The sequence below is a fragment of the Clarias gariepinus genome, chromosome 2 (assembly GCF_024256425.1).
Source record: "Clarias gariepinus isolate MV-2021 ecotype Netherlands chromosome 2, CGAR_prim_01v2, whole genome shotgun sequence".
Classification (NCBI taxonomy): domain Eukaryota; kingdom Metazoa; phylum Chordata; class Actinopteri; order Siluriformes; family Clariidae; genus Clarias; species Clarias gariepinus.
Window position 1 is genome coordinate 21,344,064 of NC_071101.1, and position 15,173 is coordinate 21,359,236.

General features: G+C 45.5%; 1 protein-coding gene across 1 annotated transcript in view; it reads right to left on the reverse strand.

Moving 5' to 3' along the window:
* Nucleotides 1-231: 231 nt before the first annotated feature.
* Nucleotides 232-15,173, reverse strand: part of lrrc4ca (leucine rich repeat containing 4C, genome duplicate a) — a 182,063-nt gene continuing 167,121 nt past the window's right edge. Inside the window, exon 3 of the mRNA XM_053488858.1 lies at nucleotides 232-2,492. Coding sequence (XP_053344833.1) covers nucleotides 496-2,439 — 1,944 coding nt within the window. The 5' untranslated portion in view covers nucleotides 2,440-2,492 and the 3' untranslated portion in view covers nucleotides 232-495. The remainder of the gene's footprint in view (nucleotides 2,493-15,173) is intronic.

Genomic DNA, 15,173 nt, shown 5'->3' on the forward strand with positions numbered 1-15,173 from the left:
ACTGCTAAATTTATTTGAATTAGCAGCTGGTCATTAATGTGTTGTGTGGAAGATGGCATGCAGGGTGTGGTAAAAAAAAAAAAGTCACGGGTGAATAAATTACTAAATCAGCATATAATGTCATACAAAATGTGAAATTGTGAAGATATAGACAGAGTTTTAAAACATATTAGTAAACCAATTATTATTACCAATCCTAAAATAAAACATGGAGAAATGAGCACTGAAAAAAATAATTGAAGAAGGCATTTTTTTTCTGAAATAACCACAATAGAGATTTTTTTCTTTTCATAAATAAATAACTTCTGTTAGGTAAAGACACTTAGCAAACAATTAGCATACCCTAGTGCCCAAAGTCATTAAATTGCCTTCATCATTCGCTTATTTAGTACACATGGAATTCCATGTCATCAGTACCTTGGGCCTTTTTACATTGACGATGTCAGATATTTGTCTATTAGTTTGTTATGAATCCTTTTTTATTATGAAAAGTGTTCAGATCTGGGTTTCTTGTACATTGTCTTTTGAGCTGGCTCGAATAAGTAAAGGTTCATGTGCAGAACTGTGTATAGAGTTAATAGTGGATGCATGATTGTATGCTGTCTTGTAAGTATTGTAGTGGTTAAGATGCTCGTGCTCAAGTGGTGGCAAAGTCAGATGACCTTCCATATTTGGTCCAGCAGTCATGCAGTCCTCATCCACATTGATAATTTCAATGGTTCTTGTTGGTGCATGGTGATTTTGCTGGTGATGCTGTTTGCGCATTTTGTAGAAGATTATGAGCATAACTGCTGCCATTAGTGTGATGGCCACAAAGCAGCCAATAATTATCTTAGTGGTCTTCATCACCTCATCTAACGTGTTGAGGGAGCCATCAACCAGTGCTGTGACTGGAATGGTATATGGTTTTTCTGTGGCCTTGGTGGAGACTTGCATTCTAAATGTTGTGGTTGTGGTTGATAAAGGTGCAGAGGATGTCTCCCATACTCCAGAAGAAGGAGTTGGACCCACTTTCTGGTGTACTATGGTGTGCCCCTCATCATTTGATGGCTCAATTGTCTCTACAGTTACTGTGGTAAAATAGCTAAAACTGCTGTTCTCTGTTGAGGATACATTTAGTGTAGCAGAGGCAGTAGTGTTTCCTGCTGAGTTGCTAACCATACATGTATATGTTCCTGTGTCCTGCATTGTGACATTTGTAAAGTTTAATGTCCCATCATTTAGCACAGAAATGCGCACTTTGTATGCTCCATGCGTCATTATGGACCCATTGGGTGTAATCCAACTGACTGATGTTAGTGAACTTGCCCGGCATTTTAGTTCTGCTGCCATGCCCTCTGTTACATTTAAATCAGCAGGTGGCTCCACGATGACAGGTGCATAACAGTGGAAATAGTTTTGATCCAACTCACCAATGTAGCGTCCTTTATGGCTAGCAGGGGTACTGCAGCGAGCACAACAGCTAGTATTGGCTGGTACCACTTCTTTTAGCCACCAGCTAAGCCAGAGAATGTCACAGTCACAATTCCATGGGTTGTGGTGCAAATGCACCCTCTCCAAATGATGCAGTGGTGTAAAAAGGTCATGAGGGAGCAGGGTAAGGTTATTATGAGCTAAATTAAGTTCCACAAGTGACTGAAGATCATCAAATGCATTCCTTTCAATTGTCTGGATCTGAGCATGCATCATCCATAGTTTCTGCAAGTGGGCAAGGCCTTTGAAAGACCCTGGTCGTATAACTGAGAGCTGATTTCCTGACATCTCCAGCTCATCTAAGCGTACCAGAGGTGTAAGATTAGGGATCTCTTTTAGATTACACATTCCAAGGTTCAGGTAACGCAGGTTGCTTAGGCCTTCAAAAGCACCTTCAGAAATATATGAGAGCCTTTTCAGCTCACCCAAATCCAGCCTTCTCAGTGAGGGCACTCGGTTGAAGGCATAGGATGGTATGCTCTCAATGGGATTATTACGAAGCCATAACTCCTTTAACTTAGACAGATACTCAAATGCTCCATTAGGTATAGTAGTTAACCTGTTATCAAAGAGTTCCAGTGTGTTTAAGCTGGCCAACCCATTAAAGGCTCCAATCTCAATACTACGGATATGGTTCTTGCTAAGCTGCAGAATTTCTAGGTGTCGTAGGTGCTTGAAGCTGTCTACCTTGATTACCTGGATTAAATTTTCCTGTAGGTTTAGGTACCTGGTGTTGGTTGAGATACCATCTGGTACATCACGGAGACCACGACGTGTACAAATGACCTTACTGAACTGATTACTGCAAGAGCAGACAGATGGACAAGTCTGGGCTCTAACCAAGCCAGCAACTACTAGCAATTGCAAGGCCAACAACAGTATAAACAATGGGTCGGACAAGGCCCGGTTCCACCTAGGACCTCTCATAGTCTGCTGCTGTGGGGAAAAGGTCATCTTGTTCAACATTCATTATTCGTGGGATGGCTGTCTACTCTTTAGGGAGTGTTGTAAACGGAAAGCTGGAACACAATGAAAAAGAAGTAGGTTAGTTCATGTTCAAGATAAGGTTTCAATCTAAAATTCAAAAGTAGTGCCTTGCAAAAGTATTCATACCGCTTGTAATTGTGATAGAGCCACACAAAGTGACACAATTTTTGAAGTGGAAGAAAAATTATAAATCGTTTTAAAAAAATTTTAGAAAAAAAATCTGAGAAGTGTGACGTGCATTTGTATTCAGCCCCCTTTACTCTTATAACACTAATTAAAATCCAGTGGACCCAATTGCCTTGTGGGGGACACATCAAACATGTGGAACAAGGTGCTCTGAGTGGCGGTAAACTAACACTGTGCATGGTGGTGGCAGCATCATGTCAGGATGCTTCTTTTCAGCAGGGACAGGAAAGCTGATTAGAGCTCATGGGAAGATGGATGGAACCAAATATGGGCAATCTTCTTTGTCTTTCGGCTGTTCCCCGTTCAGGGGTCGCCACAGCGAATCATTTGCCTCCATCTAACCCTATCCTCTGCATCCTCTTCTCTCACACCACCTAACTTCATGTCCTCTCTCACTGCATCCATAAATCTCCTCTTTGGTCTTCCTCTAGACCTCCTGCCTGGCAGTTCCAACCTCAGCATCTTTCTACCGATATACTCACAATCTCTCCTCTAAACATGTCCAAACCACCTCTGTTTGTCCTCTCTGACTTTATCTCCAAAACATCTAACATGGGTTGTCCCTCTGATAAACTCATTCTTGATCCTATCCATCCTTGTCACTCCCAAAGAGAACCTCAACATCTTCAGCTCTGCTACCTCTAGTTCTGCCTCCTGTCTATTCTTCAGTGCCACTGTCTCTAAGCCGTAGAGCATTGCTGGTCTCACCACTGTCCTGTACACCTTTCCTTTCATTCTCGCTGATACTCTTTTATCGCACAACACACCTGACACTTTTCTCCACCCATTCCAACCTGCCTGTACCCGCCTCTTCACCTCCTTTCCACACTCTCCGTTGCTCTGGACCGTTGACCCTAAGTACTTAAAATCCTGCACCTTCTTTACCTCTGCTCCCTGTAGCCTCACGGATCCTCCTGGGTCCCTCTCATTTACACACATGTATTCCGTCTTGCTGCGGCTAACCTTTATTTCTCTGCTTTCCAGAGCATACCTCCACCTCTCCAAATTTTCCTTCACCTGTTCCCTGCTCTCGCTACAGAGCACAATGTAATCTGCAAACATCATAGTCCATGGGGACTCCTGTCTTACCTCATCTGTCATCCTGTCCATCACCAGAGCAAACAAAAAGGGGCTTAGAGCCGATCCTTGATGCAGACCCACCTCCACCTTGAACTCTTCTGTCACACCTACAGCACATCTTACCACTGTCTTACAGCTCTCATACATGTCCTGCACCACTCTAACATACTTCTCCACAGGTATGTCATCAGGACCAACAGCCTTTCCACTCTTCATCCCCTTCAACGCCCTTCTCACCTCACTTCTACCAATATTTGCTACTTCCTGTTCCACAACAGTCACCTCTTCTACTCTTTGTTCTCTTTCGTTTTCCTCATATATCAACTCCTTAAAGTACTCCTTTCATCTTCCCATCACCCTCCTGGCATCTGTCAGTACATTTCCATCTCTATCTTTAATCACTCTAACCTGCTGCACATCCTTCCCATCTCTATCTCTCTGCCTTGCCAACCTGTACAGATCCCCCTCTCCCTCCTTACTGTTTAGCCTAGCATACAAGTCCTCATATGCTCTTTGTTTGGCCTTTGCCACCTCTACCTTCACCTTACTATGCATCTCCCTGTACTCCTGTCTACTCTCTTCAGTCCTCTCAGTGTCCCACTTCTTCTTAGCTAGCCTCTTTCCCTGTATACACTCCTGGACTTCCTCATTCCACCACCAAGTCTCCTTGTCCACTTTTCCCTTACCTGATGATACACCAAGTACCCTCCTACCTGTCTCCCTGATCACATTGGCTGTAGTTGTCCAGTCAACTGAAAGCACCTCCTGACCACCCATAGCCTGTCTCAACTCCTCCCTAAAGACTTCACAACATTCTTCCTTTCTCAGCTTCCACCACGTTGTCCTCTGCTCTGCCTTTGTCCTCTTCGCCTTCCTCACCACCAGGGCTATTTTACACATCACCATTCTGTGTTGTCTGGCTACACTCTCCCCTACCAACACTTCGCAGTCACTGATCTCTTTCAGATTACAACGTCGACACAAGATGTAGTCGACCTGAGTGCTTCTGCCTCCACTTTTATATGTCGCCCTATGTTCCTGCCTCTTCTGGAAGAAAGTATTTACTACTGCCATTTCCATCCTCTTTGCAAAGTCCACCACCATCTGTCCTTCTACATTCCTGTCCTGAAGACCAAACCTGCCCATCACATTTTCATCACCTCTGTTCCCTTCCCCAACATGTCCATTAAAGTCTGCACCGATCACCACTCTCTCACCTCTGGGGATGTTCTGCATCACTTCATCTAACTCACTCCAGAATTTCTCCTTCTCTTTTAACTCACATCCTACCTGTGGGGCATAACCACTAACAACATTGAACATTATCCCTTCAATTTCCAGCTTCAGACTCATCACCCTATCTGATACTCTCTTCACCTCTAGAACATTCCTCACAAACTCCTCTTTTAGAATAACTCCTACTCCATTTCTTTTCCTATCCACACCATGGTAAAACAATTTGAACCCTGATCCTAAGCTTCTAGCCTTGCTACCTTTCCACCTGGTCTCCTGGACACACAGTATATCCACCTTTCTTCTCTGCATCATATCAACTAACTCTCTTCCCTTCCCTGTCATGGTCCCAACATTCAAAGTCCCTACTATCACTCCTAAACTCTTGCCTTTCCTCTTCTCTCTCTGCTTTCGAACACGCCTTCCTCCTCTCCTTCTTCGACCAACAGTAGCCCAATTTCCACCAGCACCCTGTAGGTCAACAGCACCAGTGGCGGTCGTTGTTAACCCAGGCCACGACCGATCCGGTATGGGAATTATATTCATGATTCGCATCATCGATTTGGCAAAAGTTTTACGTCGGTTGCCCTTCCTGACACAACCCTCTGCATTTGTCCAGACTTGGGACTGGCACAAGAAGATACTGGATTGTGCCCCCCCGTGGTTGCATTAACCATATAAAGGGCAATAATATAATAAAACTTCTGCAAAAGTTTTGAGACTGGGCAGACGTTCCAGAAGGACAATGACCCTATACATATGGCTACAATAGAATGGTTTATCTGAAAGTATATTCATTTACAATACATTACATGTTTACAAAATGTAAAATGTAAAGCATATTCATGTTCTAATGTTAGTTAAATGGCCCAGTCAAAGTCTAGACCTAAATCCAATTGAGAGTCCGTGGCAAGGCTTGAAAACGTCGCAGCATCTCGTTCCCGCCTTTCAGGGAACAGGGTTACAGCAAAGTAACCCGAGACGTTCCCTTTCAAAGGCTACACTCAATGCTGCGTGAAAACGCTATGGGAACGAGAGTACCAACGTCGCCGCACTGCGAGTGTCTGGACCCCGCATTGTGTAGCGTGTGCGCACAAGGCTGAGAGGTCTCAGAACTATGTCTGGGAAGCTGACTCGAGGACTCGTGAGCCCGGAGTGACAGGAACATCCAGACTATAAAATCTAATAAATGTGTGCGGAGAGGACCAGCCCGCCGCGTCACACACTTGTTGCAGGGGAATACCTCTTGCTAGTGCAATAGATAAAGCAATCCCCCTGGTTGAATGAGCCCTGATTCCTAGAGGCGAAGTGAGCCCACGCGCCTTGTAGGAGAGAGCAATAGCATCTCTCACCCAATGTGACATGGTCTGCGTAGTGGCGGCCACCCCCCGGTTGCGGCCTCCATAGCATATAAAGAGCTGCTCTGATCTACGCCACTGGCAGGTGCGGTGGACGTAAATCCGAAGAGCACGTACTGGACATAATAGGTGAAGTTTCTTCTGCTCCGAAGCTGTAAAAGGTGGAGGACAGAAGGCTTCAAGAACAACAGGATGCATGTTTGAAAATGGAACTTTCGGAAGATAGTTTGGGTGAGGATGCAGAATGGCCTTGACTAGCCCAGGGGCAAAGTCCAGGCAGGATGGGGAGACTGACAAGGCGCGCAGATCCCCAATCCTCTTGAGAGAGGTAATGGCCATAAGAAAAACCATCTTAAGAGTCAGAAGCCTGTCAGGCTCTAGCGGTTCGAAAGGAGTGTCAATTAGACCTTCGAGCACGATAAATCCCATGAAGGGGTCGTGGTTCTAGTGGGTGGCCTCAACCATTTAGCTCCACGAATAAAACCGGCAACTAAAGGGTGTTTTTCCACAGTAATCCCCTCGATTGGAACGTGGCAGGCTGAGATAGCGGCCACGTACGTCCTAAGGGTACTAGGGCACAAGCCTGAGGACAACTTATCTTGCAGGAACTTCAGCACTGAAACAGTTCAGCAGTGGACTGGGTCTACCTGCTTCGTCATGCACCAACTTTCAAAAACATTTAATTTGAGGGCATAAGCTTTCCTAATGGAGGGAGCTCTAGCGGCTAGAATAGTGTCAATAACGCTGGCTGGGAGACCAGCTTGACTTAGTTGGTCCCGTTCAGGGGCCAAACGTGAAGGTTCCAAAGCTCCGGTCGGGATGAAATATTGTCCCCTGTGCCTGAGACAGAAGATCCCTCCTCACTGGAATCTATAGAGAGTAGTAGAGAGGACATTGTGCTGTCTCTTGGGAGGCAAAGAGGTCCACCTCTGCTGTAAAGAATCTTTCCCAGATTTTGGAACTTGTCCTGTGCCCAGAGCAGAACCTGATGCGCTAGCTCGTTCAAGCGGCGCGAGTGCAGTCCGCCCTGGTGATTTATGTAGGAGACTACCGATGTATTGTCCACCCGCACTAGAACATGGTAGCCTCTCAGCTGCTGAAGGAAGTGCTGTAGGGCCAAAAATAGAGCCATCATTTCGAGGCAATTGATGTGGCATGCGAGAAAATGACCTCTCCAGCGCCCTTGAGCTGGACGGCCATTCAAGACCGCACCCCAGCTGGTAAGGGAAGCGTCTGTCGTTAGCATTTTGCGACGACAAGACGGACCTAGAGTGGAACCCAAGGTGAGAAACCGGGGTCTGAACCACATAGAAAGGGTATGACGTCCTTCGAGCGTAACCCTTATTCGCCTTCGGGGATTGGCCCTTGTATGAAATCCCCTGTCTCTTAGCAACAACTGAAAAGCTCTCATGTGCAGAAGGCCCAAAGGTATCACCGTGGATGCGGCTGCCATAAGGCCTAAACATTTTTAAAAGTGATATACAGTCACTGCCTGGTCTAGTCTGATTTCCTTGAGGGCGCTGAGGATGGATTCGACACAAGCGGGAGACAATTGTGCCCGCATAGTGATCGAATCCCATCTGACACCCAAGTATGTTGTCCTCTGAGCCGGAACGAGAACGCTTTTGGTAGCGTTGAGTCTCAATCCCAGCGAATGGAGATGAGCTAGGACAACATTGCGATGTCGAAGCGCTAGCTGCTAAGACTGGGCCAGGATTAACCAGTCGTCTATGTAATTGAGAATACGGATGCCCTGGAGTCGCAAGGGAGCCAGGACAGCATCCATACATTTTGTATATGTGCGGGGTGACAGAGCTAGACCGAATGGAAGGACCCGATACTGGTAAGCTTCTCCCCTTAAAGCGAACCTCAGGAACTTCCTGTGTTGTGGCAAAACTTTTATGTGGAAGTATGCGTCCTTTAAATCTTTCGTCACGAACCAATCTTCTGGTTGGATTTGCGAGACAATCATATTGATGGTTAACATTTTAAATCTGTACTTTTTGAGATAGCGGTTCAACCCGCGAAGATCCAAAATCGGACGCAGCCCCCCGCCTTTCTTGGGGACAAGAAAGTAATGACTGTAGTAGCCTAACTCCCTGTCTGGAGGAACCTGTTCTATGGCTCCCTTCTCCAGCAACGCCTGGAGTTCGCAGTTCAGCAGATGCGCTCTCTCCGGAAGTGTATACCATGCCGTTGAAACGCGGAGGGCGATGAGCAAACTGAATCCTGTAGCCTTTCTCTACAGTGCTTAGCACCCAGGGAGATATGCCTGGCAGTAGCTTCCACGCTGCCAGTGTCTCCGAAAGGGGTACAAGTTTTAGTGCGCGGGGGGGTGTTAGTGGTTCGGCATCCTGGAATATAGCAGGATAAAACCGAGGCACTAACATATCTCTGGAGGTCGGTGAGGTCCGAAACACCAAAGGCGGCAGAAACTGAACACCGACCCACTGGGGGTGTCCAGGGGGGGCATGCTCTTATAGGAAAGAGCGTTGAGTGCCGTTCCCCGGGGGGGATCACCCCCGCAGTCCTGGGCACGTAGGCTTTCAGGACTTAGTCTTTGAAAAGAAGACAGTGCGACAATCTGATTTTTTGGAGGCAGCCTGTGAGGGGCGACGAGCCGTACCCCAGTCCTTACGGGGGGGTGCCCGGCTGCAGACGCTCTCCTTCTGTGCCTCTCGCCTGGTGAGATTTAGATCTGGTCGAGGCTGGGTGGCCGAGGGCCTCGACTCTTGAGCACGGCGTGGGAGAAATTTCCCAAAAGCCTGTTCATACAGTTTAGTTTCTCGGAACCTAGTGGCGACGGAATTCACAGCGTCGCTGAATAGGCCGGAAGGTGAGACAGGGGCATCAAGGAGGAATGTTCGATCCTTGTCCTTGATGCCTGTCAGGTTTAACCACAGGTGCCTTTCAGCGGTCACCAAGGAGGCCATGGAACGGCCGATTGCACGGGCTGTCTGTTTAGTCGCACGCAGGGATAAATCAGTAGCCCGGCGTAATTCATTGAATGCGTCATGATTCAGTGTGCCGCTCGTGCTTAAATCTTTTAGCAGATCAGCCTGATACGCCTGCAAAACTGCCATGGTGTGCAAGGAAGCGCCGGCCTGACCTGCTGCTTGGAACGCTTTTCCTACCAGGGTAGAAGAAGTCTTACATGCCTTGGAGGGAAGTGTTGGTTTCTTTAATGAGGATGATGTTCCAGGAGAGAGATAGCCCGCAAGCGTCTCTTTTATTTGGGGCATCACCACATAACCTCGTGCTATTGCATTAACGATGTTCGAATAAAACGAAGTCGATGGTACAAAAATACGGGAAGGAAAAGGATTTCTCCAAGAATGAGATAACTCGTTGTGGAGGTCATCAAAAAATGGGAGAGAGCGGTGTTTTGGCTCCATCTCCTGGCCACCCGACAGAAATCTGTCAACTAATTTAGATTGTTTTGGGTAGGCCTGCTCCTGTGGCCAGTCAATTTGCAGTCGTTCGGCTGCACGAGTTATAACTTCGAGTAATTCCTCATATTCTTATTTTGTGAGCAGCAATATGGTTTTATGCCTAGAAAGAGTACATCAGATGCAGTATTTGCTTTGAGGATGCTGGCGGAGAAGTTCAGAGAAGGTAACAGGGAGTTGCATTGTGTCTTTTTAGATTTAAAGAAAGCGTATGACAGGGTGCCAAGAGAGGAGCTGTGGTATTGTATAAGGAAGTCTGGAGTGGCAGAGAAGTATGTTAGAGTGGTGCAGGACATGTATGAGGGCTGTAAGACAGTGGTAAGATGTGCTGTAGGTGTGACAGAAGAGTTTAAGGTGGAGGTGGGTCTGCATCAAGGATCAGCTCTAAGCCCCTTTTTGTTTGCTCTGGTGATGGACAGGATGACAGATGAGGTAAGACAGGAGTCCCTATGGACTATGATGTTTGCAGATGACATTGTGCTCTGTAGCGAGAGCAGGGAACAGGTGGAGGAAAATTTGGAGAGGTGGAGGTATGCTCTGGAAAGCAGAGGAATGAAGGTTAGCCGCAGCAAGACGGAATACATGTGTGTAAATAAGAGGGACCCAGGAGGATCGGTGAGGCTACAGGGAGCAGAGGTAAAGAAGGTGCAGGATTTTAAGTACTTGGGGTCAACGGTCCAGAGCAACGGAGAGTGTGGAAAGGAGGTGAAGAGGCGGGTACAGGCAGGTTGGAATGGGTGGAGAAAAGTGTCAGGTGTGTTGTGTGATAAAAGAGTATCAGCGAGAATGAAAGGAAAGGTGTACAGGACAGTGGTGAGACCAGCGATGCTCTACGGTTTAGAGACAGTGGCGCTGAAGAAAAGACAGGAGGCAGAGTTGGAGGTAGCAGAGCTGAAGATGTTGAGGTTCTCTTTGGGAGTGACAAGGATGGATAGGATTAAGAATGAGTTTATCAGAGGGACAACCCACGTTAGATGTTTTGGAGATAAAGTCAGAGAGGCCAGATTGAGGTGGTTTGGGCATGTTCAGAGGAGAGATTGTGAATATATCGGTAGAAGGATGCTGAGGTTGGAACTGCCAGGCAGGAGGTCTAGAGGAAGACCAAAGAGGAGATTTATGGATGCAGTGAGAGAGGACATGAAGTTAGTTGGTGTGAGAGAAGAGGATGCAGAGGATAGGGTTAGATGGAGGCAGATGATTCGCTGTGGCGACCCCTGAAAGGAAACAGCCGAAAGACAAAGAATAAGAATTCCTCATATTCTCTCTCATCTTTAGAGGAGCGTTCCGAGGAAGCAAATTCTATTTCCACAGAAGCAGGAGAACGAGTCTCTTCAACACACCCGTGAGAAGCACCGGAGTGCGCTCGTGAAGTGGAAGCAGAGACATCGGGATCGGGGGAGAGAGCGAGAGAAAGGAGGGACTCTGTCTCTCGCACCTCGGCCAGATCTGCTTGTGATCCCCATGAGTGCAGCGCGGCTCGTGGATCCCTAAAGAACGCAAGGTACGCGCGAAGCAGCTTCATGGGGAGAAGATCACAGTGCTCACACTCTCCATTAAGCTCTTCGAGAGCGTGCTTCTCACCCAAACATTCGAAGCAGAATGTATGCATATCGCCCTCCGAAAGGAAATTTTCACAAGGAGGGGGACATCTTACTCTAAACTCCGCCATACTATCTGTTGAGTTTTATGCGTTTTCACGCAGCATCGAGTGTAGCCTTTGAAAGGGAACTGGTGTTCCAATTTGACTAAGCTTGAGCTATTATGCAAAGAAAAATTGGCATTTTTTTACAGAACATACCCTAAAAAGACTTTTAGCTATAATTGCAACCAAAGTTGGTTATACAAAGTATTGACTCAGTGGGGCTGAGGGGGGAGGGGGGCTTTTTATATTTATTTATTTATTTATTGTAAAATTATGTGCCACTTTGTGTTGGTCAATAAGATAAAATCCCAATTAAACACATTTATGTTTATTGTTGTAACATGACAAAATGTTTAAGGGGAATTAATACTTTTGCAAGGCAACGTACATGAGTCATGCTTACATATGCTTGCTTTACACTAAATAAAAAAACAATAACCATTATGAAAATGCTCTCTATAGTAAAGGGACACATAAAACAAAGGTCATAATACAGACAAAAAAGGACATTCACTATGGCCTTAGGATGATCTCAGTATGACTTTATATAAGCAAGCAAGCATTTCCATATCCGACTGAAGTTCAATAGTGAGACCAGCTTTCTTGGTACTCCTGTCCCCTGGCAGGGAGATACAGGCAAACATTTGTTCTTATTACATCACCTAATAACGCTCAGAGACATAGATGTAACTACACTGGGAATAGAAAACAGCAGTGCAGGAATACTGTAGGTGGGAAAGTATTTGAGTTTGAGAGAGTGAAGTTGGAAACGCTGAAACTATGGGAATACTGTAAATGCAACTCCACTAGCCATGTGTTTATGTATATGTAAATCTCAGTACAGAATATAAAAAAATGCAAAATATATCTGTAAAAGTACAAGTTCTTGCCTAAAAATGTGCTCCAATACAAGTAAAAGTACCACTTCATTCAGTAAGTACAAGTACTAAGTATGTGCTTCAAAATGTACTTTCAGTACAAAAGTACAAGTACTTTACAAAGAAACCAATTTTTCTGATTCTGATTCAATTTTTCTGATTCTGAATCTGATTTAGTGAAAAACAGCATCGTAAAGTATGTTAAACACCTGAAGCTGATGTTATTGATAACATAAAAGTGCAAGTGTAGTAGATATTTGTTTTCTGCAGAAATCCAATGTTTGTCTTTTTTACCAGAATGAAAGTAGAAATAAATAATTTATAACTACTCAATAAGTAACTCAATTAATTATAAATAATTAATGATAAAAAATATTTTTTGATTGTGTTCAGATACTTTACAAGTTTATGAAACCCTGTAGGTATTACAAGTGCTAAAATGTTTTAGGCCATTTTATATTTAAACACTGTTGCACTGTTGGTTTAGACGTGACTGGACAGAGAGGAGTGAACACTGCATAAGACTCTAGACAAAGCACATTGCATCTAGAATGTTGAATAACTTTCAGCATTGGTAAATTTTGGACCAACTTACAACAGTGCAAGTTACCAATCCACCGTGTTTGTAGTTTAATTTCAAGTAAGCTGTGGATTTTCAGATGCTAAAAATAAATTGTTGATTACCCATGTTAAAATGTAAGGTTTAAGCAGCAGGCATAAAAATACTATTAAACACAAGTGTTAAACAACTAGTTTTTGTAATACTCCAATGTTTCCTGTGATCAAACCAGGCAAATCTAAATGGTGCCCCGTTCATTATTTGCTATCAATCAATGATATAAAAGAGGACTATCCAGCTGATGTTTCAAATCCACACACACTTTTAACCAATGTTCCTCCCAGAGCACCCTTGCGCTTTTCGCCAAGACTCTTTAGGCTCTTTAGAGCTTTTTGAGCTCTCTGAGCTCCAGTTCCATCACCATTGTCCTTTCACCACTGCTTCTGCGCCCTTGCGGTCCAACCTGTGCTTACAAGTGGCACCACCAAGCAATTGAGTCATCCGCTCTTCGAGGCGCTCAACAAAACTTTGTACCAGAACTTCAAAGTCTCTAAAGTCTTATTATGTATGTATTATTTGGTGACCAATGCTGTACGTACAATATATCCCTAATAACACAGCTCCTGATGGTGCATTTACTAAAGCTATGCTTAAATTCAAAAACTTAAGACTGAAAACCACAACTAATGCTTTTTTTCTACACTTACAGTTACAGTGACTATTTGCCATCTATTGTCTGCTATATGCTATATTAAATAAAACTGTATTGAAACAAAATGTTTTTTTTTCCCCTTATTTAATATTAAGTAATACCCAGCAAACACAAGGGCTAAGGTAAAATACTAGACCTAATGAAGCATATCCTTCGTCCAGGTCTGTAAAACTTGTAAGGGTCCTCCACTAGAGGTCACTGTTTTTATTTTGTAGTTTTTGTTGGCCGACTCAGTTTCCCAGCAGGCACCTCGGTCAGGTGATGCAGTGCACACCTGAACCGAGGTAGCCATCAATTAATCTATAAATAGCTGTTTAGACTGGGAAACTGGGTCGAGCATTTTTTGGGTATTACCACTGTCACATGTGTGGGCTTTTTGTTCTGTTTAGTTATATGTTTAGTTTGTGTTTTGATTTTAGTTGTGTTGACTTGGGCTCTTTTACCAGCAATGTCTCTGTGTATGTTTTGTGTGTCTGTGTTAGTGGAGCTGATTCAGTCCTGTCCTCCTGTGTTCTTGTGGTTAGCTAGAGCAGGTAAGTAGTTAGGTGTGTGTGTGGCTAGGAGCGTGCTTAGCTAAGATCTATATTGTGTTACAGTAACTAGCATGCTTCTAGCCATAACCCCTTTGTGTCTCTAGCTATCCTGTGTTTCCTCTCCCCCGAGTTGCCCAGTGAGCCTAGCCTTTAGGTGTCCCCTAGCCTAGCCTTTGATGTGTCCTCAGCCTAGCCTTTGATGTTTCCTGAACCTAGCCTTTGATGGGTCCTGAGCCTAGCCTTTGATGTGTCCTCAGCCTAGCCTTTGATGTGTCCTGAGCCTAGCCTTTGCTGGCCCCCTAGCTTAGCCTAGGATGGTCCCCTAGCCTAGCCTATGATGGTCCCCTAGCCTAGCCTTGGATGGTCCCCTAGCCTAGCCTATGATGGTCCCCTAGCCTAGCATATGATGGTCCCCTAGCCTAGCCTTTGATGGTCCCCTAGCCTAGCCTGTGAGGGCCCCCTAGCCTAGCCACTGGGTATCCCTTGTCTGTGTTTCCTCTCCCCCTAGCGGCCCAGTGGGCCTAGGTTTAGAGTGCGGTCCCTCCGGGCTTTGGAGTAACGACTAGCTTGTGAGTGCTGCCTCGCTTAGCCTTGGAGGGCTGCCTCGCCTAGCCACTGGGTAGTCTTTGTCTGTGTTTCTGTGCCCCTATTCCCTAGTGTGTTTAAGCTAGTAGGTAAGTATAGCTTAGTGCATGTTGGGGCTGAAGACATGCTTAGCTAGGTGTATGTGTAGCTAACTGCCATGGTTAAGCAATGCTTAACCATGTTTAGCTAGAAGCCATGCCTAGCTGATTGCCATGTCTTTAGCCCTTGTCCTGTCCCTCTCTTGGTCTCTCGTCTCGTCTTTACGTGTCTCCTGTCCTCTCTAGTGTCTCTAGTGTCTCCTGTGTCTCTAGTGTCTCCTGTGTCTCTAGTGTCTCCTGTGTCTCTAGTGTCTCCTGTGTCTCCCGTTCTCCCTAGTGTCTCGTTTCAGCTCCACACCTCGTTTATGTCCCGTTGTTTGTCCCCCGGTTATGTGTCTCGCCGCAGGGCGTGTTATGTGTCTCGCCGCAGGGCGTGTTATGTGTCTCGCCGCAGGGCGTG